The 17,345-nt window shown below is 53.2% G+C and overlaps 1 protein-coding gene across 1 annotated transcript; it reads left to right on the forward strand.

The window, feature by feature from the left end:
* Positions 1-11,142: 11,142 nt before the first annotated feature.
* Positions 11,143-13,307, forward strand: LOC135979744 (maestro heat-like repeat-containing protein family member 7). The gene is made up of 4 exons (XM_065579974.1): positions 11,143-11,316; positions 11,821-11,916; positions 12,625-12,729; positions 13,083-13,307. The coding sequence occupies exons 1-4, from the start codon at positions 11,143-11,145 to the stop codon at positions 13,305-13,307; spliced, it is 600 nt and encodes a 199-aa protein (XP_065436046.1).
* The last annotated feature ends 4,038 nt before the right edge of the window (positions 13,308-17,345 follow it).

Here is a 17,345-nt window from a genome sequence, read left to right on the forward strand (position 1 = left end):
AAAACTGATGGGAGGGGCCTTCCGAGGTGGTAGGGAGGGGTCACACTGTTACCTGCAAAGTACACAGGCCTCGCAGCAGGGATGCACCTCGGGCTGTTAAAAGTGCATCACAATAGTGAAGCTGTTGTCAAGATGCTATTCTGTGCAGAGGATTGTAAGACAGCCCCTTACGGATCTGATGCCTGAATACCACTCGAGAGCATTGAGGTGTGTGAAGAGGTCACCGTAACTGAAAAGACAGAGGTTATGACTGTGCTGCAAAGTCACTGCCAGGTATTATCTAGCAGGCCAGGCCTGACTCACAAAAGTTGCCTAAGATTAACACTGTGGGATCACAACCTGCACCCAGCAAAGCACCCCACAGAACTGGTACATTGCAGCAGCAGGTTCAGAAGGAGCTGGCAAGCCTGCTGGGCATGGGAATAATTGAAGAATCAAACAATCCCTGGGATGAGGAGGTCGTTTTGCTGATGTTTACAGGGAGCTCCTCCCGAGTTTGGGGGGCAGAATGGGAGAAAGCACAAAGGGGCTTGTTTGAAGCTTTAACCAGTGAGTGATGGAGGCGAGCTTCATGGGCCATGTAACTGCGAACATTTGGTGGCCTTAGACCAGGGATGGGCAAACTTTTTGACTCACGGGCCACATCAGGGTATAGAAATTGTATGGAGGGCCATGAATGCTCACAGAATTGGGGTTGGGGTGTGGGAGAGAGTGAGGGCTTCGGCTGGGGGTGCAGGCTCTGGGGTGGGGCTGGGGTTGAGGGGTTTGGGTGCGGGTGCTGTCAAGGGCCCTCAGCAAAGAGCCTGTCATGATACATGCCATTTAGCTGAGCCCTGGCGGGATCCTTATCAGGCAGGATAACAAGGGTGATGCTGCAGCTGGGAACAGTGAAGATCCTGCCAGTGTCCCTGCAGGCCAGGATGTGACCTCAGATTATCTCAGGAGGACCAGTTTGGAGAAGATATCAGTGAAAACTGTGGAGAGGGGGATGTGCCTGGCCAGAGACTGGAAATCCAGGTGGTTACTGCAACTCTCTAACCCCTCCCTCCCATTGTTTTCTAGATAAATTGTACTTTCAACACTGAGGATTTTGGAGGTTACGGCCAAATCATTTACTGTCCTGGCTATTATGCCCCGTGCATTGCTGGGTGTGTGTCTGTGGGGTAGTGCAGACGCCACAACATTTGCATGGCCTCCTCTGCCTTCCCCTCCCCTCCACCAGCCTCTGCTGGGCACAATCCCAAGTGGATGCAGAGCACTGGGGGGAAGGTTTCTAAAAAGCCAACGTTGCTGTTTATCCAAGAGGTCAGAGTATGGGCTCCATGGCTTGTGCTGAAGCCCACGGTCTGTAGCAAGTTCACCAATAGAAATCAGTGTCTCTCTGTCCGTTTCACGGCAGGCAGGCAGGTGGGGGTGGAGGGGTTCAAACACCGCTTGGATCAATGCTCTCCATCCTAGCTCAGGCTTTGGTTGGTTTCCTTCATCCCCCCCCAGTCCTGGTAGCTTATTCTGGGAAGTTTCTCAGGCAGCATGAATTCTCAATGGCCTTTCAGGAGAACCGGGAGTGCAAACCTGCTAGGACTTCCATAATAGCCAGGTCCCTACCAAATTCAGGGCTCAGTTTGACTAATTTAAAAACCCTCTGGCCTTGAAATTGACCAATGTTTCCATCTGAAATGTCATGGTATTGTAACCATGGGGGTCCCGACCAAAATAGGAGAATAGGGGAGTTCAGCGGTTGTTGTAGGGGTCACAGCATGGCCACCCTCACGTGTGTGGTGCCTTCAGACCTGGGCTCCAAGGGCAGCAGCCAGCAACCTTTCTGAAGCTAGAGGAGGTTCCCAGATGTGCAGGAGGGTTCCTGCTGTTGGGAGCACCTCAGCTCCTACCTACTACTTGGGAGCACCTCGGCTCCTACCATTTTCGGGACATCTAGAAAAATAGACACCTGAGCCCCAGAAGGAACGGCAAGGGAAGCCCCGAGCCTCAGCTGCAGATGCCTGGCAGAAGACCCGAGCCCGGACACCCAGAGTGCCAGCAGGAGTGGGGAGGGGCATGAAAGTCCTGAGCCCAGTTCCCCAGCACTGGCTGCAGCCACAGGGGGCCAGAAGCTCTGAATCCGGGCACCCAGAGACGTGACTGGAGCAGAAGCTGCCAAGGCCAAAGCCCTGAGCCCAACACTGGGCTGATGCAGTGCACTCACTTCTGCACTGCCTCTGGAGGTGCATCTGATATCCCCACGCAGAGGAAGTCCTGTCACCAGCCCGGCAGACAAACAGCAAGGAGGCCCCTACTGGGGTGCTCCTGGCTCGGGGGCTCCCAGCAGGACGGGGAGATCGGATATCATGGGGCAGGGCTAATTCGATCTAGCCAAGAAAGGCACAACAAGAATTGGGCTTAATATGGTGCAAAATGTGTGACATTTCATAGCCCTGGAAATAGAGACCACATTAGGAGATGGAATTGTATCACAATCTGGGCCTCTATGAAAAACTCAGTGTGGGGTGAGGAACAGACTCTGCTGTTTTACCAGGTGGCCTGGTTGCTCCCCAGAATCAATAATGAGCAAGTGGGGAGATCCGGGGTGCAGCTCAAACATCCAACCAGGCTGGCCAGGGGCAGGCATCAGGCCTGCGAGGGAAAGGTGAGTGTGGCAGTGACTTCACAAAGGCCTTTGGCAGGAACTCAGCCTATTGGGCAAAGGTGATGAGGCGTCTGTGACCTCACAGAGCTCCCTTGACAACAGCCAGGCAGGACAGGGATGCAAGGCAGGGGGAACCTCAGAGACCCCCTGTAGCCTTGCTGCAGCAAGTCTCCATCTCGTGGTTCTCTCAGAGTACCAAGAGACCGTTGTTGTGGAGGACATTCTGTGCGTTTTTTTTTTCATATCGGACTGGATTTTTTTGAAAGAAATCGTCATCTGTGTAGAAGGTAAGAAAAAATATAGGCTCTAAGTACAAGATAGGGGACTCTATCCTAGCAGATTCAAAGGCATCACCACCCTCCTAGTGAAAAAGTTTTTCCGAATATCCAAGCCTTCCACACTGCAACTTGAGGTCATTGCTCCTTGTTCTGTCATCTGCCAGCTCTAAGAATTCCATGAGAATCAATCTTTCATTAGGAAAATAATTCAAAAATACAAATACAAAAAACGTTGAGTGAAATCAATCCATCCTGATCTTTAGTGGCTGGGGGTGTGGGCCTCGGAGGCCAGACTGAGACCCTCATTGGCTAGTAACACCCAGGAAGCCAGTAAAAAATTCCAGTTCTCTTAGCCTCCATAATCCAAGGAACACCTGAGGGCTGCGGGAGACAGAGGGGTGCTGAGAATGTCTAACTCATAATAAATTTGTTAGTCTCTAAGGTGCCACAAGTCCTCCTGTTCTTCTTTTAACTCATGATTGAAAATACAGAGATGTGCTATTGACTTTGGTTGGGGGACAAGTATCAAATCCGTTGGGATTCTTGTCCCAAACAACAATCATCCATTGTCCTTTAGAGCACAAGGGCCCTAACACGCCTGACATGCTCAAATCTCTCTCCTGCTAGGACTTAGAGAATTTTCTCCATCCCCATGATACAGAGGGAAAAAGAAAAGAAGTGACCTCTCTTTGGTCACACATCAAGGTTATGCCAGAGCTAGAAAGAGAAGCATAAGAAAAAAGTTGTATCAAAATGTTTTGCTTTTAAAACTAACTGATTTCTTAAACCAAGGAAATTTGATGTGTGGTTAGTGAACTGAAATGATACATTCTGGTCTCCACGTGTTTCTAGATTGATGAACCAGTAGATCCATCCCTTCACACGTAGTTTTTATCCATAGATTGAGGGAGGAAAACAAGTTTGCCTGTTTTGTGAACTCCCAATGGCTTTCTTGAATTTCAACGAACTAGTCGATTGAACTGAACTATTTGAATAAACTGAAATGAAGACAATATTTTCTGCACCTTTCAAGGAAGTTATTGCTGTCCAAAGCTAGGCTAGCATTTCAGCTAACTTTCCTTCCAGGGCCTTAGCTACCACATCAGTGGTGCGACTGTCTGAAAAACTCGGCAGTGAACATATTCCACTTAATGTTCTTTTTTCTCTTCTATTTAAATTATTTAAAAGATTGTCATAAATTTTGCCCTTATCAAAGGTTGTCAATTTCACGTTTAATTCTGACAGCGAGGGAGACAAGCCACTGGAACAAATTACCCAGGGGAGAGGTGAAGTCTCTGTTTCCTGGTGTCCTCACATCACAACTGCCTTTCATTCTGGAAGGGTCCTTTTAGTTAATTACAAGCAATTGGGCTTAATAGGGTGCTGAGAGTCTGAAATTTCATAGCCCGTGATATAGAGGCCAGATTAGGAGATTGAATTGCTTCACAATCTGGGCCTCTATGAAAAACTCAGTGTGGGGTGAGGAACAGACTCTGCTGTTTTACCAGGTGGCCTGGTTGCTCCCCAGAATCAATAATGAGCAAGTGGGGAGATCCGGGGTGAAGCTCAAACATCCAACCAGGCTGGCCAGGGGCAGGCATCAGGCTGCCAGGGAATGGTGAGTGTGGCAGTGACTTCACAAAGGCCTTTGGCAGGAACTCAGCCTATTGGGCAAAGATGATGAGGCGTCTGTGACCTCACAGAGCTCCCTTGACAACAGCCAGGCAGGACAGGGATGCAAGGCAGGGGGAACCTCAGAGACCCCCTGTAGCCTTGCTGCAGCAAGTCTCAATCTCGCGGTTCTCTCAGAGGACCAAGAGACCGTTGTTGTGGAGGACATTCTGAGGAATTTTTTTTCATATCGGTGTGGATTTTTTTGAAAGAAATAGTCATCTGTGTAGAAGGTAAGAAAAAATATAGGCTCTAAGGACAAGATAGGGGACTCTGTCCTAGCAGATTCTCAAGTAGAGGTATAGAGGTTCGATATCTCTGTACTGGGCACTGGTGCAACCACTCCTGGAATATTGTGTCCATTTCTGGTGTCCACAATTTGAGACAGATGCTGATAAATCAGAGAGGGTTCACAGAAGAGCCACAAGAATGATGAAAGGATTAGAAAACCTGCCCTGTGGTGACAGACTACAGGAGCTCAATCTAAGAGAAGGTTAAGCGGTGAGCCTATGGGAACAAATATTTACTAATGGGCTCTTCACTTTACCAGATAAAGGTTATGAGCAGACAATGGCTGGAAGTTGAAGCTAGACCAATACACACTGGAAAAAAGGCGAGCATTTTAAACATCAGAGTTTGGAGCAATTCACTGAGGCTTGTGCTGGATTTTCCACAACTTGCCTGTTTTAAAATCAAGATTGGGTGTTTTACTAAAACATCTGCTCTAATTCCTACGGGAATTATTTTGAGGGACGTTCTATGGCCGAAGCAAAACAGAAAGTCAGACTGCAGTGGTTTCTTCTGGGCTTGGAATTTATGAATCTGTGACTCCCTGGGGGTGTTTGGAATTTGATCATTTTGCTTCCCTCTTCCTCCTTCCCTCTTGTCCCTTACATTGGTATTGTAAGCTGAAGGGCATTGTGACTTTAGAGCAGTGGTTCCCAAACTGAGGTTCGTGAACCCCTGGGGGTTCGCGAAATGTTACAGGGGGTTCTCGGGGAAAAATTCCCTAATGGCGGACAGAGCTGCCCCTAGGGACCCCAGGCACCATGGGGCCAGCAGCCCAGAGCCCCTGGACTTCCAAGAGGTAAGCAGATCAAAGCAAGCATATCTATCACACTGAAGAGATTTAAATTTCAAGACTCCTTATAAGAAATGGAAAGGGAGGTAGATATTTTTGGCTGTTTTTAAAATGAAATAGGCAGCTAGGATTGTTTTGACAATTATTATGAAGAACAAGTTTAAACTTTGTTGTAATGTGCGTTGTTTGCCTGGACTGCTCAAGACCTGAATGCTTGTGTAGGAGGAACTCTTTAAGTTGGCTTCTTAAATACCTTTATGCTTGTTTCACATCTGATACTCCTTGATGAAACATAGGAGCCTTGTCTTATAACAGGCTTATTCCAAGTGATACAAGCTACGAAAGTGAGATCTTGGAAGAGTGTTGCCGTTTTCATAATGTAATAAGAATACTGTAATGATAAATAATAATTAATAATGAATAGTGTGTAATAAGCATGTCATAAAAACAAATTGTATATTTCCAAGATCACTTCTTTTCTAATTTATACTCAGGTAAAGTTGAAAATCCCTGGAAATATTCATTTTTGGGAGGGGGTTCATGAGACTTGACATTTTAGTGAAAGGGGTCCACAGGCTGTTAAAGTTTGGGAACCACTGCTTTAGAGTGAATTCAGACAGTCAGAGCTAACTCTCCACAGGTGATTTGCATAAGTTAGTAAATGAGCCTGCAGGTTTCCGTGGGAGCGATGCTCAAGGCAGGCCGCAGGCTTCAGGTTGATGCTCAGGGTTAGTGGAGTCAGTGAGTGACAGGGGGGCTGAGTTACCTCTGGGGTCACAGTGTTACTGCTCGGGTTCCTCTGCCTGCTGCACCGCCTGGGCAGTGACGGTCAAGGGGAAGGTTTTGTAGATTTGAAACGTATAAACCAGGAAGCGCAGAAGAGGAATGGCTTAGACAATTTGGCAGTAAAATGGAGGTTTTGTGGCAATATCCTGTGCAATTAATACTGGTTCAGGGATGGAGACATCATTCCTGCCCCCCTACCACCTCTTAGCTGGGCCTACATAAAAGGGACTAACTAGAGTTTTGGACACTTGTTTGTTTAAGACTGAGCAAATAAGGTGCAACAAATTATGATATGATGAATTCTGCTGCCTCCTCTCCTTTAAGAGAATATGAGCAGTTTATGATTCTCTCAAATGAAGTAGTTCTTCTAAAATCAAGGGGAATACCAATCAATGGCTTTTTCAGAACCAAAACCCCCCCAAAGAGATTTTTTTTTTAAATTTAAACTGGATTTTTTAAATTTAAATTTAAAAAGGTTTTTTTTAAACAAACCTATCAAGTATAAAATTTGAAACTATGACAAGCTATGTTAAGGCCTATAGTTGCTCTAGCCTAGGAAAGTCATTGAAATAAATACATCGATGAAGAAGTCCATGTTTGCTGCCAAGTTTCAGAGGAAGTCAAAGCACTGAACTGTTGGAAGTCATGGCCTAAGCACCTGGGGGTGCAGAAGTTGTTGAAATACTCAGCCAGATTTCGGCAGCAATAGCCTCTTCTGCAGGTGCAAAAAGACTATTTTCTTCATTTCAGTTGATGCAGCTACTTCATTCCAATTTAAGAAACTGATTGGGAGTTGAAAAAGAATGAAGGCTTCTTTTCCTCTTGTAATATATGAATAAACGCTAGAGAGGAGGAGATGTGAGCTACTACCTCTAAAATCTGGAAGGAGGTTTATGACCAGGAACAATCAGCTCAATGCACGAACTAGAGATACTTCTTTACCTCAGTGTGTTTGAAATGAAAAAAAATGTTTCAGTTAACCTTTTTGTTCTTATGTATCCTGCAAAACCAGCATGTTTTAATGGTTACCTATTCATAGAATCCTAGAAGACTAGGGCTGCAACAGACCTCAGGAGGTCTCTAGTCCAACCCCCCGGCTGAAAGCAGGACCAACCCCAACTTAATCATCCCAGCCAGGGCTTTGTCAAGCTGACCTTTAAAAACTTGTAAGGATGGAGATTCTACCACCTCCCTAGGTAACCCATTCCTGTGCTTCACCACCCTCCTAGTGAAAAAGTTTTTCCTAATATCCAACCTAGACCTCCCCCACTGCAACTTGAGACCATTGCTCCTTGTTCTGTCATCGGCCACCACTTAGAATTTCATGAGAATCAATCTTTCATTAGGAAAATCACTCAAAAATACAAATACAAATCATTTGGAATGAAATCAATCCACCTTGATCTTTAGTGTCTGGGGGTGTGGGCCTCTGAGGCTAGACTGAGACCCTCATTGGCTAGAACCAGCCAGGGAGCCAGTAACAAATTCCAGTCCTGTTAGCATCCAAGCCTCCATAATCCAAGGAATACCTGACAGCTGCGGGAGACAGAGGGGTGCTGAGAAGGTCTAACTCATGATTGCCAACACAGAGATGTGTTATTGGCTTTGGATGGGGGACAAGTAGCAAATGCGTCAGTCACTACAACAGGTCACCCTCGGAGCCAGGGAGACTAGCACTTCCCAGCTCTGGAAGGGAGTGTTCCTCTAGCGGTTAGTGCAGGAGCCTGGACAAAGGACTCCTGGGCTCCATCCTCGGCTCTATCCCTGACTCCCAGTGCAACCCTGAGGCAGTGGCTTTTCCTGCCAAGGCCTCTGTTTCCAACAGTGGGGCTGGAGACACTCCCCTAGAGCCCTTGGACCCTCACATTTCAGGAATGTGCGTGAGATACTAGGAGACCTTGAGATGGGAGGTGTCCTTCTGTTCGTCGGTCAGTGTTGTGAATCCCTGGCTGCTCGCCTGAGTTTATCCATCCCCTGGCAATAAAACATTGTCTTGTTTTCACAGTCACTTTCGATCTCCCCACTTCTACCCCCTGCCCTGCTGGCAGGGGATTCTGCAGCACCCCTTCTAGGCCACCTGGGTGCAGAGGATCGAGGAGGAGGGTAAAGGAAGGACCAACAGCAAGCATCTGCCATCCAGCTCCATCCCATCTAGAGTAAGTAAGTGGAGTTCTCCAGAGCCATCCCCAGTGTGGTGGAAATATCCCACCAATAGGGCTCCCAGCCCGTCCCTGGGCAGAGTTTGTTCCCCAGGATGAGGGTTCCTGTGCCCTGGGGTGGGATGTGTGGGGAGGAGGAATTGCCTCAGCGGAGGGGAGGTGGGCAGGGGAGCAGGCAGGCCCCATTAATGAGAGGCTGCCTTGAACCCAGACTCACGGCTGCTCCCCACTCAGTTCCAGGATGGAGCGGCTGAGGCAGATGCTCAGGAGGAAGGCCAGGCAGGTGGCTCCAGAGCCAGAGGGAAAGAACATCCGTCTTTCTGAGGAGGAGAGCGGCCCCTCTGGCCCCACGGGCGGGGAAGAGGCTGGTGGCCAGCATAAACAGAGGAGCTGCCTGGCATGCTGCAGGAAGTGGATGACACCAGCTCCCCTAGCTGACCCTGAGGCACCTTCTGGGCCCAAATGGAGGTGGCCCCGGGTACAGCTACGGAGGAGGGAGCCAGGAGAGGGCAGGAGCCGGGCAAGGCAGCTCTGGGGCTTCCTTCACAGGAAGCCAAGGAGCCAGGAGCTGCACCCCAGGGCCCAGCAGGAGCCACCCACCACCCTGGCAACTGTGGAGCCCTGCGCCAGCCCCACCCTGGCCCCTGAGGAGCCCCCCGCCAGCCCCACCCTGGCCCCTGAGGAGCCCTGCACCAGCCCCACCCTGGTCCCTGAGGAGCCCCCCGCCAGCCAGGAGGAGGAGCTGAGCGACTCTGGGACCAACACCAGCAGCTTCTCGTACTCCCGAGGGGCCAGCAGCTCCTCTGAATGGTCTGACAGGCGTGGGGATGAATGCTCCCTCTTTGCAGGTGAGGGGAGACCCAGGGGAAAGGGAGGAGGACTGGGGCGGTGGGGGACTAGTAACCCCCTGTGCCCATCGGCTCGCCAAGGTGCCGGGACTGACCCATGTGAGCCCCACTAACACTAGTGGGGGGGGGCACAGCCACACTCCGCGGCAGGGGATGCTGGGTGGAGTTGGGGATCTCCAGCCTTCCCTGATCATGTTGGCGGGGGGGGGGATGACTGCCACGGGGCCCTGAGGCTCATGGGGCTGAGGGCGTCTGTCGCAGGTGCAGGGTGGGGCCCGCGCTGCCATGGGGCTTCTTACAGAGAAGGGGGAAACATGGAGCCTTCTCTGTCCACTGCATCCCCCCAGCAGCAGAAGGGATTATACTTTCTCCTTCCCTCCCTGGTGCAGAGTCCCCCAGTGCCCATGAGGATGAGAAAGAGGAAGAGGAGGAGGAGGAAGATGTGTCCCTGGAACAAGACATCATCACAGAGATCCAGGAGTATCTCCAGGGCAGAGATAAGGTACAAAAATCCCCCAGCTGCACTGCCACCGAGTCCGTCGTGCCCCTTGTTCCATCTCCACCCAGGCAGGGGGGTTTTGTCCAAGAGAATCCCTCACCCCCAATGGGGGGACACGTCTCCTCTGTTCTCTGGCACCCCAAAGTGGGGACATTTGTCCCACACAGGCCAAGGTTTCCGCTCCCCGCAGACACTGTCCAAGTTACAACCCCGGTCTGTGCCGGGCAACACTGGTTTCAGGAAGGGGCGGCTTTCCCTGTCCAACCCCATGGAGGTCCTGAGCCCTGGAGTTGGTTTGGGTTGGGCGGGGAGGTCCCTATGTAACAGGCTCTCTCTCTCTCCCCCCACCCCACTCCTAGCTGATGGGGAACAGGGCCCATCAGCTCCGCTTCCTCGACGCTGTGCTGAGTCTGTGTGTCTTGGCACAGCAGCAGGGGTGGGACACCCTGGAGCCCTATATTTCCAAAGCGGCCCTTGTGGAGAGCATTGCGGTGAGTGGGACCCCGTGCCCGGCCCCTGGGGCTAGGGAGCCAGACATGGGAGGAAGCGTTAGTTGGGTTGGAGGGGGAAGCAGAGGACAGGGGTTCCTGGGGTGAGGGCTGGGGAGCAGGGAAGGGGATAATTGTGACACTGATCAGGAGCTGGCAGTGGGGAATTGTAAGCCCGGAGGGGAAAGGAGGGGAGGGGAGGGGGGAATTGGGTGGGAGAGGGAGAAGGAAGTTTGATGGATGGGAGGAATGGGGGGGCCCAGCTGGTTGGGGGTGGGGGTGACACTGGCTGTTTCTGCAGAGCACTTTGGCCTCCACCCTGGGAAGTGCCTCTGGGTCTGCGAGGCCTGGTCTCACACATGGTTTTGTTTCCTTGGGGTCTCCCAGGAGCTGATTGAAATTCTCCCTGAGGTGTCAGAGCCGAGCTCCATCATTTCCAGCTCCATGGACGTGGTTTGCAGCCTCAGGTATCAGGACCCTCCCGTCCAGCTGCCCTAACCCTGGTGCTGATCGGGCCCAGAGCTGGGAGTCACAGATCCTCCTCCGCCTAGGTTACCCCCAGCTGTGGCTGTTCCCATCCCCCAGCAGAGGAGGCGGGAACGTCCCCTCTTTCCTGGCTGGGGGGTGGATTTCACTCCAGGAACGTTACAGTGGCCGTGGGGAGGGGATCACTGTGGGGGAGGGGGTGATGTCCATGCCAGTGCCAGCACCACGCTGGTGTTGCAAAGTGTACGACAGGCTCCTCTCTTCTGCCAGCAAACTGAAGCCACCACTGTCCCTGGAGCTGGAATCTCGCCTCCTGAGCGCGCTCCTCCACCAGATCTACACCATGGGCACTGGGAACGACACCCCCCACTTCCAGGTAGGTCCTGATCCTACTTCTCTGTCCCCGGAGCAGGAGCAGGCTCTGGTCCCTGCTCCCTCGCTTTGATAGAGCTGCTGAGAATAGGGGAGGGGTGAGCAGAGCTGGGAACAGGCCCGCAAGAAACTGGCAGTGGGGGCCCCTTCCCTCCAGAGAGGATTGCATTACCCCTCCGTGGCTGATCCCAGCCTTCCCTCCTCTCCTCATTCTGTGCTCTGCTGCCTGGACTCTCCCGGGGATCCTACTTCCCACCCACTGCAGTTTGGCTGTTCCATAGTCTGCTGGGTACCAGGCGCTGTGCAGAGAACTGCTAAGAGCAAGGATTGAAGAGGCAGCAGGCATCCGGCCATGAACTTTTGCTTAGTCTCTCTGGAGTGATGTGAATGGGAGAGGCCAGGATGTGCCTTTTGAGTCTTGCCAGGGCTCCTAGAGAATCCTCCTAATTGTCCCCTGACTGGTGTGGCCCCATGTCCCTTGACTGGCGGGTGCTCCCTCCTCTTGCAGGCTCTCCACAAGAGCTTTTTGCAGAGCCTGGACAGCATGCTCAGGGGCCTGCTGAGCGAGACCCCCAGCTTGGAGAAGCTGCAGCACCTCTTGGAGGTGAGTAGAATGGGACGGTCTGGGGTGGAATTGCCCCTGAACCCTGTGGGAGGGCAGCAAACGAGATATTAGAAGAGCCACATTTCCATTGTGTCCTTCCAGCTTGGACCCAGCCGGCCACACTTTCCCAGAGCTGCCAGTGCAGGGGGAAGGAGCTGGGACTGTCAGCCAGCGCTCTGCCCGATTGCATTAAGCACTAACAGTGAGCAGCAGGCCTGGCTGGGGACTGAGAGACTGAAACCCCTGTGAGATGCAGGACATGGGCCTCTGAGAAAAGTCACTGGCTCCTCTCTAGGGAGACCCTGAGATACAGGAGGAGCCTCAGGGAATCAGCTCTTCTGTCCTAGGGACACTGCAGTTCCCGGAGGGATTGTCCTCACGGCCGTTCCATCCATCCTACCAAGGCCCTTGCAGCTGGGGTCTGGGGTCCAGGGCATGTGCCTTGATCCTGACGTGCTGTTCATGGATCAGGGGTTCAGGGCAAACGGACCAGCCCTAAGACTGACCATTGTCCCAGCCTGGAGAGACGATGAGCTTGTGCTCAGCAAGACGTGGGCAGTGTCATGGACCCCCTTTTCAAGCTCTGCGACCAGGGGTCAGCTGTTCCACCCTGAGCGCAAGGTGTAAGCCCCATGGGGACCGGGAGAGGCTCGTTTGTAGAGCATGTACGCCTGCCCACTGACCCTCCCCTGCCTCCTTCTCCCGCAGCACATCCATGTCTGGATCCCATCAAAAAGGGCCCTGGAGAGAGCTAGGGCCATACAGAGCAGCGCTGCCCTGCTCGAATTCGCCACCTCCCTGCCTGGATTTGACGTAAGTGACCTTTGACCCCAGCATCCTGCAGAGTCAGGGCTTGAGTCAAGTTCCTCATCCCATGGCTAATTGGTCCCCCTGGGTCCGCAAGGGACTGCGTTCCATAGGCCACGGGCTGGCAGATTTGTGCCTGGCCTCAGGGCCCTTGTTATTCTGGAGCAGCTAGGCAGTAAGTGCTCATAGAGGGCCTTTGCCCTGGTCCCTTTGCTCCAAGCTCCCATGGGGGCAGAGAGCTCTCGCTCCTCTCGCCCAGCGCCTCCTACAGAGGGGTGGGAGCAGAGCTCTGGCCCAGGGGCGCTGGAGAGCTGAAGGGAGAAGGTTGATGGATTCCCCTCTCCTCCTCCTTCCACCAGACCTCCTCCGACTTCTCCATGGCAGGCGACTTTGTGCTGCAGCTGGGTCTCCATGTATCCCACCCAGCCGAGGACATCAGCCGGCAAGCCAGGGGTGGGATATATTGGCTGCACAGGCTCCTGGTGCAGAAGAGGGGTAAGAACCCAGCTGGGCAATGGGACCCCATGGAAACAAGCCTCTCGGAGACTAGCTCCAGCTGGCCATTGGGACGCCTAGAGGACTAAGGCCTCTCTGTTTAGACCCACTGTAGAAGGGCAGAGGAACCCCAATAGTAACAAGGCCCCTCCTTTGAGACTCCCTCTGCTGGGCAATGGGACCCTACAGAAAGAAGCCCCCTCCTCTGAGACCAATCCCACCTTAGATGATGACTCTTTCTCTTCCACTCTCTCTGAATTAGGGAGATGAGTGTGAAAGTGCCAGGGAAATTGGCTGCTTTATTTCAGAGCCCGGCTCTGTCGCCAGCCCAGGGAAATAGCCCACCCACAGGGCAGCCAGCTCGTGAGGGGACAGGAACAGAGCTATTGAGAGACATGGAGGGAAAGAGCCCATCATGAGGGCAGGGGTAGGAGCAGAGACCACAGGGGAAGGACACAAAGCTTGTAGGATGTCACCAGTTGGGTAGTCAGGGCCAGATCCTGACTTCAGTGGGTGTGGGGGGTTCTCAGTATTAGACACCACCATTAACAGGCACCCACTCCCAGAGCACAATGACTCTAAGGGTCACATGATTACTGTGATGACTAAAACAAATCCCCCTTCTGGTACTAAACCGCCTGGTATGGACCCTGCGATTCCATTGGGCTGTGGATGCCACGAGGACCCTGGCCAGTGTGCACCCAGACGGAAACCGGCAGTGAAAGCGGAATGCCAAACCTCCCCAATGGGTGTGTCTTTCTCCCCCAGGGCTCAACATCACCGAGGGAAGAGAGCTGTGGTGCCGGGAAGGGCTCCAGGATACCGAGCGCCTGGGCTATAGAAACCTGGCCAGGGTGGGAGAGGTAAGGACTCTCTGCCGGTGCATTGCAGCAGCTCAGGTGTGGAGCTGTCTCCCCCTGCAGTGAGTGTGTCATGGACACAGGGCAAGAGCCTGCTACTTATTTGCAGCAGAGTATGTGAGGTTCCTGGGAATGTCAGTGGGGTGAGGCGTGGGAATGACCCAGATCTAAAAGACCCCTCACCTCTAGCGGGTGAGCTGCAGGAGATATCGCTGCTGGGAGCAGTAGAGTGTCTGGGTGAGCTGGTTTCAAAGTGCGGAGACCCATTTCCAGCATCTCATGGCACCTGGGTTGAATCCTGCTCCAGAAAGAGCTATTGGAGGCCTCAGTGCCTGCAGCCTCTTACTGAAGGGGGTTCTTTGGTCCATGGGACCCCAAAGGTTGGCTGCCCCAGGACTCTTCTCCACCTTGTGAGCCACCAGAGGGATTTGGAGCCTGGTTCTGAGCCATTGCAAGGGCTCTGATTCTGTTGGTTTTAGGTCTTTGGTGAGATATTCACGGAAGAGCAGAAAAAAAATTTTCTTCACGGGGCGCTGGAGGCCATACATCACCCCCTGCTCCATGTCAGCCAGGCTGGGCTGCTGCTCACCTACTCCATCATTGGGGAAGCCGGCAAGCTGCTAGATGACGAGGTAACCAAAGAGGGATCAACTGGGGAGGGAACCCCAGGGCCTTTCACCTCCAGGCCATTGACAGTCACTCCCATCCCATCCCCACGCGCTGACCTGGGAGCAAGGAGAGGATGAACCCAGGCAGGTGCCATTGGTAGGTGCCAGCTTGTCCCCTGAGCAGCTCAAAGCAGGGCAGACCCAGCTCTCCAGCAAGGCTATTTCCTAACAGGCATCACATCAACACGCCACGCTGCCATTGCTCATGCTAGGGGCTGCCAACTCCCCTAGCCACCTCTGTGAGCCTTTCATCCCCTCCGGGCCTCAAGCCGGTTCCTAGTGCTCTGGGATCATGTTATCTCAGCCCCCACCTGCTCTGGGAGAGCTGGAGAAGTCAGTCAGCGGAGGCTGCTTAAGTGCCCCATTCCCCAGAGCTACTGTCCATGGCATCATGTTAAGGATGGGGGATCCCTTGGGGAAAGGTGTCCACTTCCTCTCACCCCCCGGCACTACTGCCCAAAGCCTCCCAGCCCCGCAGCTGGAGGGGGCGAGGGCGGCTGAGGGGATTCTGGGGAGCGGAGCTGAATCCTCAGCTGTGTTGGGAGGTAGAACAGCTCTCGGGGGGACTGAGAGGACTGGGGGCAGGAGTTCATTCCCCAATGGTGGGAGAGGGGATGGGAGTCACTGGAGAAGAGACGAGATTTTGTCTCGGGGGTTGGGTGGGGGAATCCGTCCCTCAGACATGGGGGGTAGGGAGGAAATTTTGCTGGCTCCCGGTGCCGTTAATCCCCTTTGTTCTCATGGGTGTCCGAGTCTCTGATTGATCCTTGTTCCCTGGCAACAGGGGGACATTAGAACAAACGTGATGTACAGGCTCTTTGCTATCAGGAGATCTGGCCTGGTGCCCCAAGGACTGGAGGGGCAGTGCTCCACGTGGCAGCCTTGAAGACCCACCCCCCGCTTCACATGACTAGAAGCCCCCAGCCCCTGCCACAGGTACTGCTCTGTCTCACTGTGCCTGGGGGGGAAGGGCTGGGGGAAGCGGCCATAGAGCCCACAGCACTGAGAGAAAGCCAGGCCGAGCACCTCGCTCTCACCACCCTGCCCCACCCCGACCCCTGGAGCTGGGGCCAGGCCAGATACTGGTTCGGAAGAATCAGGCTGTGGGGCTGGCCCAGAAATGAGAGCATCTGCAGAACCAGGGGTTATGCTCAATAGCCGTTGCAGTCTGGGAGGGGTGGCCTGACATGGAGCCCCTCCCCTGTCGTCACTGCTCAGACCTTCCCATGGCCCGTGTCATCCCTGACGCAGCAAATGTCTGACCATCCCCCACCTCGGGCCCAATCCACCCACCTGGTATCTGAACCCTTCCCAGCCAGGAATGAAACTCGCCCCTAACAGTCTGGGGCAGGGAAGGATCCTCCCCATCTGGCAGGTGGGAACTGAGACGTAGAGGAAGGGCTGTGGGCCTGGTCACACAATCCTGGGTGGAGATCTGGGAAGTGGACTGGGTCCCAGCCTAGAGCCTTTCCCGCAGGGGCACTTTCACTTTCTGCCCTTTATTCTCCTCTCCAGCTAGGGGGTCTGTGAGTGTGAAATGAACAGGGAGGGTGATGGGGTCCTGGCATATAGCCTGGATGGGAGCTCCCCTTGGCTTGGACCCCAAGGTCAGAGACATCTTGGTCATCCTGCTGTCCTTCTTCTATTGCTAGGAAGGGAGTCCACCGATGAAGGGTCTTTCGGGCTCCAGTAAGCCATCCTCATTCCCTCCCGCATGTACCACCCTGCCCTGCCCTGCCCTCCGGTTTCCTCGCTGTTGCCTCTGGCTTGACTCTTGACTCAGGTCTCTGGCTATGACTTTGGTATGACCCTTCTTGGCTCCAGATTTTGGTTATGAACCCCGCCTCAGTATTTTCCTTGCCTTTCTCTAGCCTCGCTCCAGTCCCTCCACCCACCCGCTCCAGCATTGCCTCCTCCTCCTGATCTTCCCCAACCCGTCGGATTTTGACTACCTGGATTTGACCTTCGGCGTGTCTATGGACTTTGGCTTGAGAATGGACTTGGATGATCTTTGGTCTGACCACCCGGCTTCGACCTCTGGCCTGGACTTGGACACTGGCTCTGGTTCTGCTTCTGTTTTGTTGATAGACTCTGATCTCAGTTTTGATCCTGGTGTGTCTAGCATCACTCTTAGCCAAGTGCCATCCATGTGCAAAAGGGGACCCATCACACCAGGTGTGAACCATGGCCTCACTACATGAGCCTGGCCCGGTGCTGCCCCTCCTGGAGTTGTGCAATGGAAATGACTGAAAATGTAGGGGTTCCTTTAAACAACCTCCACCAGCATTCTTGACTTGGACACCCGGCCATAGTATAATTGCCCTACCATCAATCAAACCCTAACCCCTCCCTTGATTCCTTAAGCCCAACCCCTTGACCCCTTAGTCCCTCCCACCTGTCACCAGAAATCCCGCCCCATGGGGGTATTACTTCCGGGGTCAAGGCGGCCGCATGACCAGATGCAAAGGGATGTCATGTGACACCTCTAAGAACTCCTCCCATCACCCTCTACCAATCAGAATGGGTTTCATCCCAAAAGGACCACCCCGAGAGGAGATTTGACCAATCAGGGTGCCTTCCAGGGTGGGGGTGACCTGTC

Source organism: Chrysemys picta, unplaced genomic scaffold (genome assembly GCF_011386835.1).
Source record: "Chrysemys picta bellii isolate R12L10 unplaced genomic scaffold, ASM1138683v2 scaf1192, whole genome shotgun sequence".
NCBI lineage: Eukaryota > Metazoa > Chordata > Testudines > Emydidae > Chrysemys > Chrysemys picta.

Bases quoted from the DNA above. Each gene is read 5' to 3' on its own strand.
- LOC135979744 (XM_065579974.1), top strand. From the start codon at position 11,143: ATGTCCATGCCAGTGCCAGCACCACGCTGGTGTTGCAAAGTGTACGAC. The intron at 11,917-12,624 runs GTGAGTAGAATG...CTTCTCCCGCAG, and splicing joins AGCTGCAGCACCTCTTGGAG to CACATCCATGTCTGGATCCC. The intron at 12,730-13,082 runs GTAAGTGACCTT...TCCTTCCACCAG, and splicing joins CCTCCCTGCCTGGATTTGAC to ACCTCCTCCGACTTCTCCAT.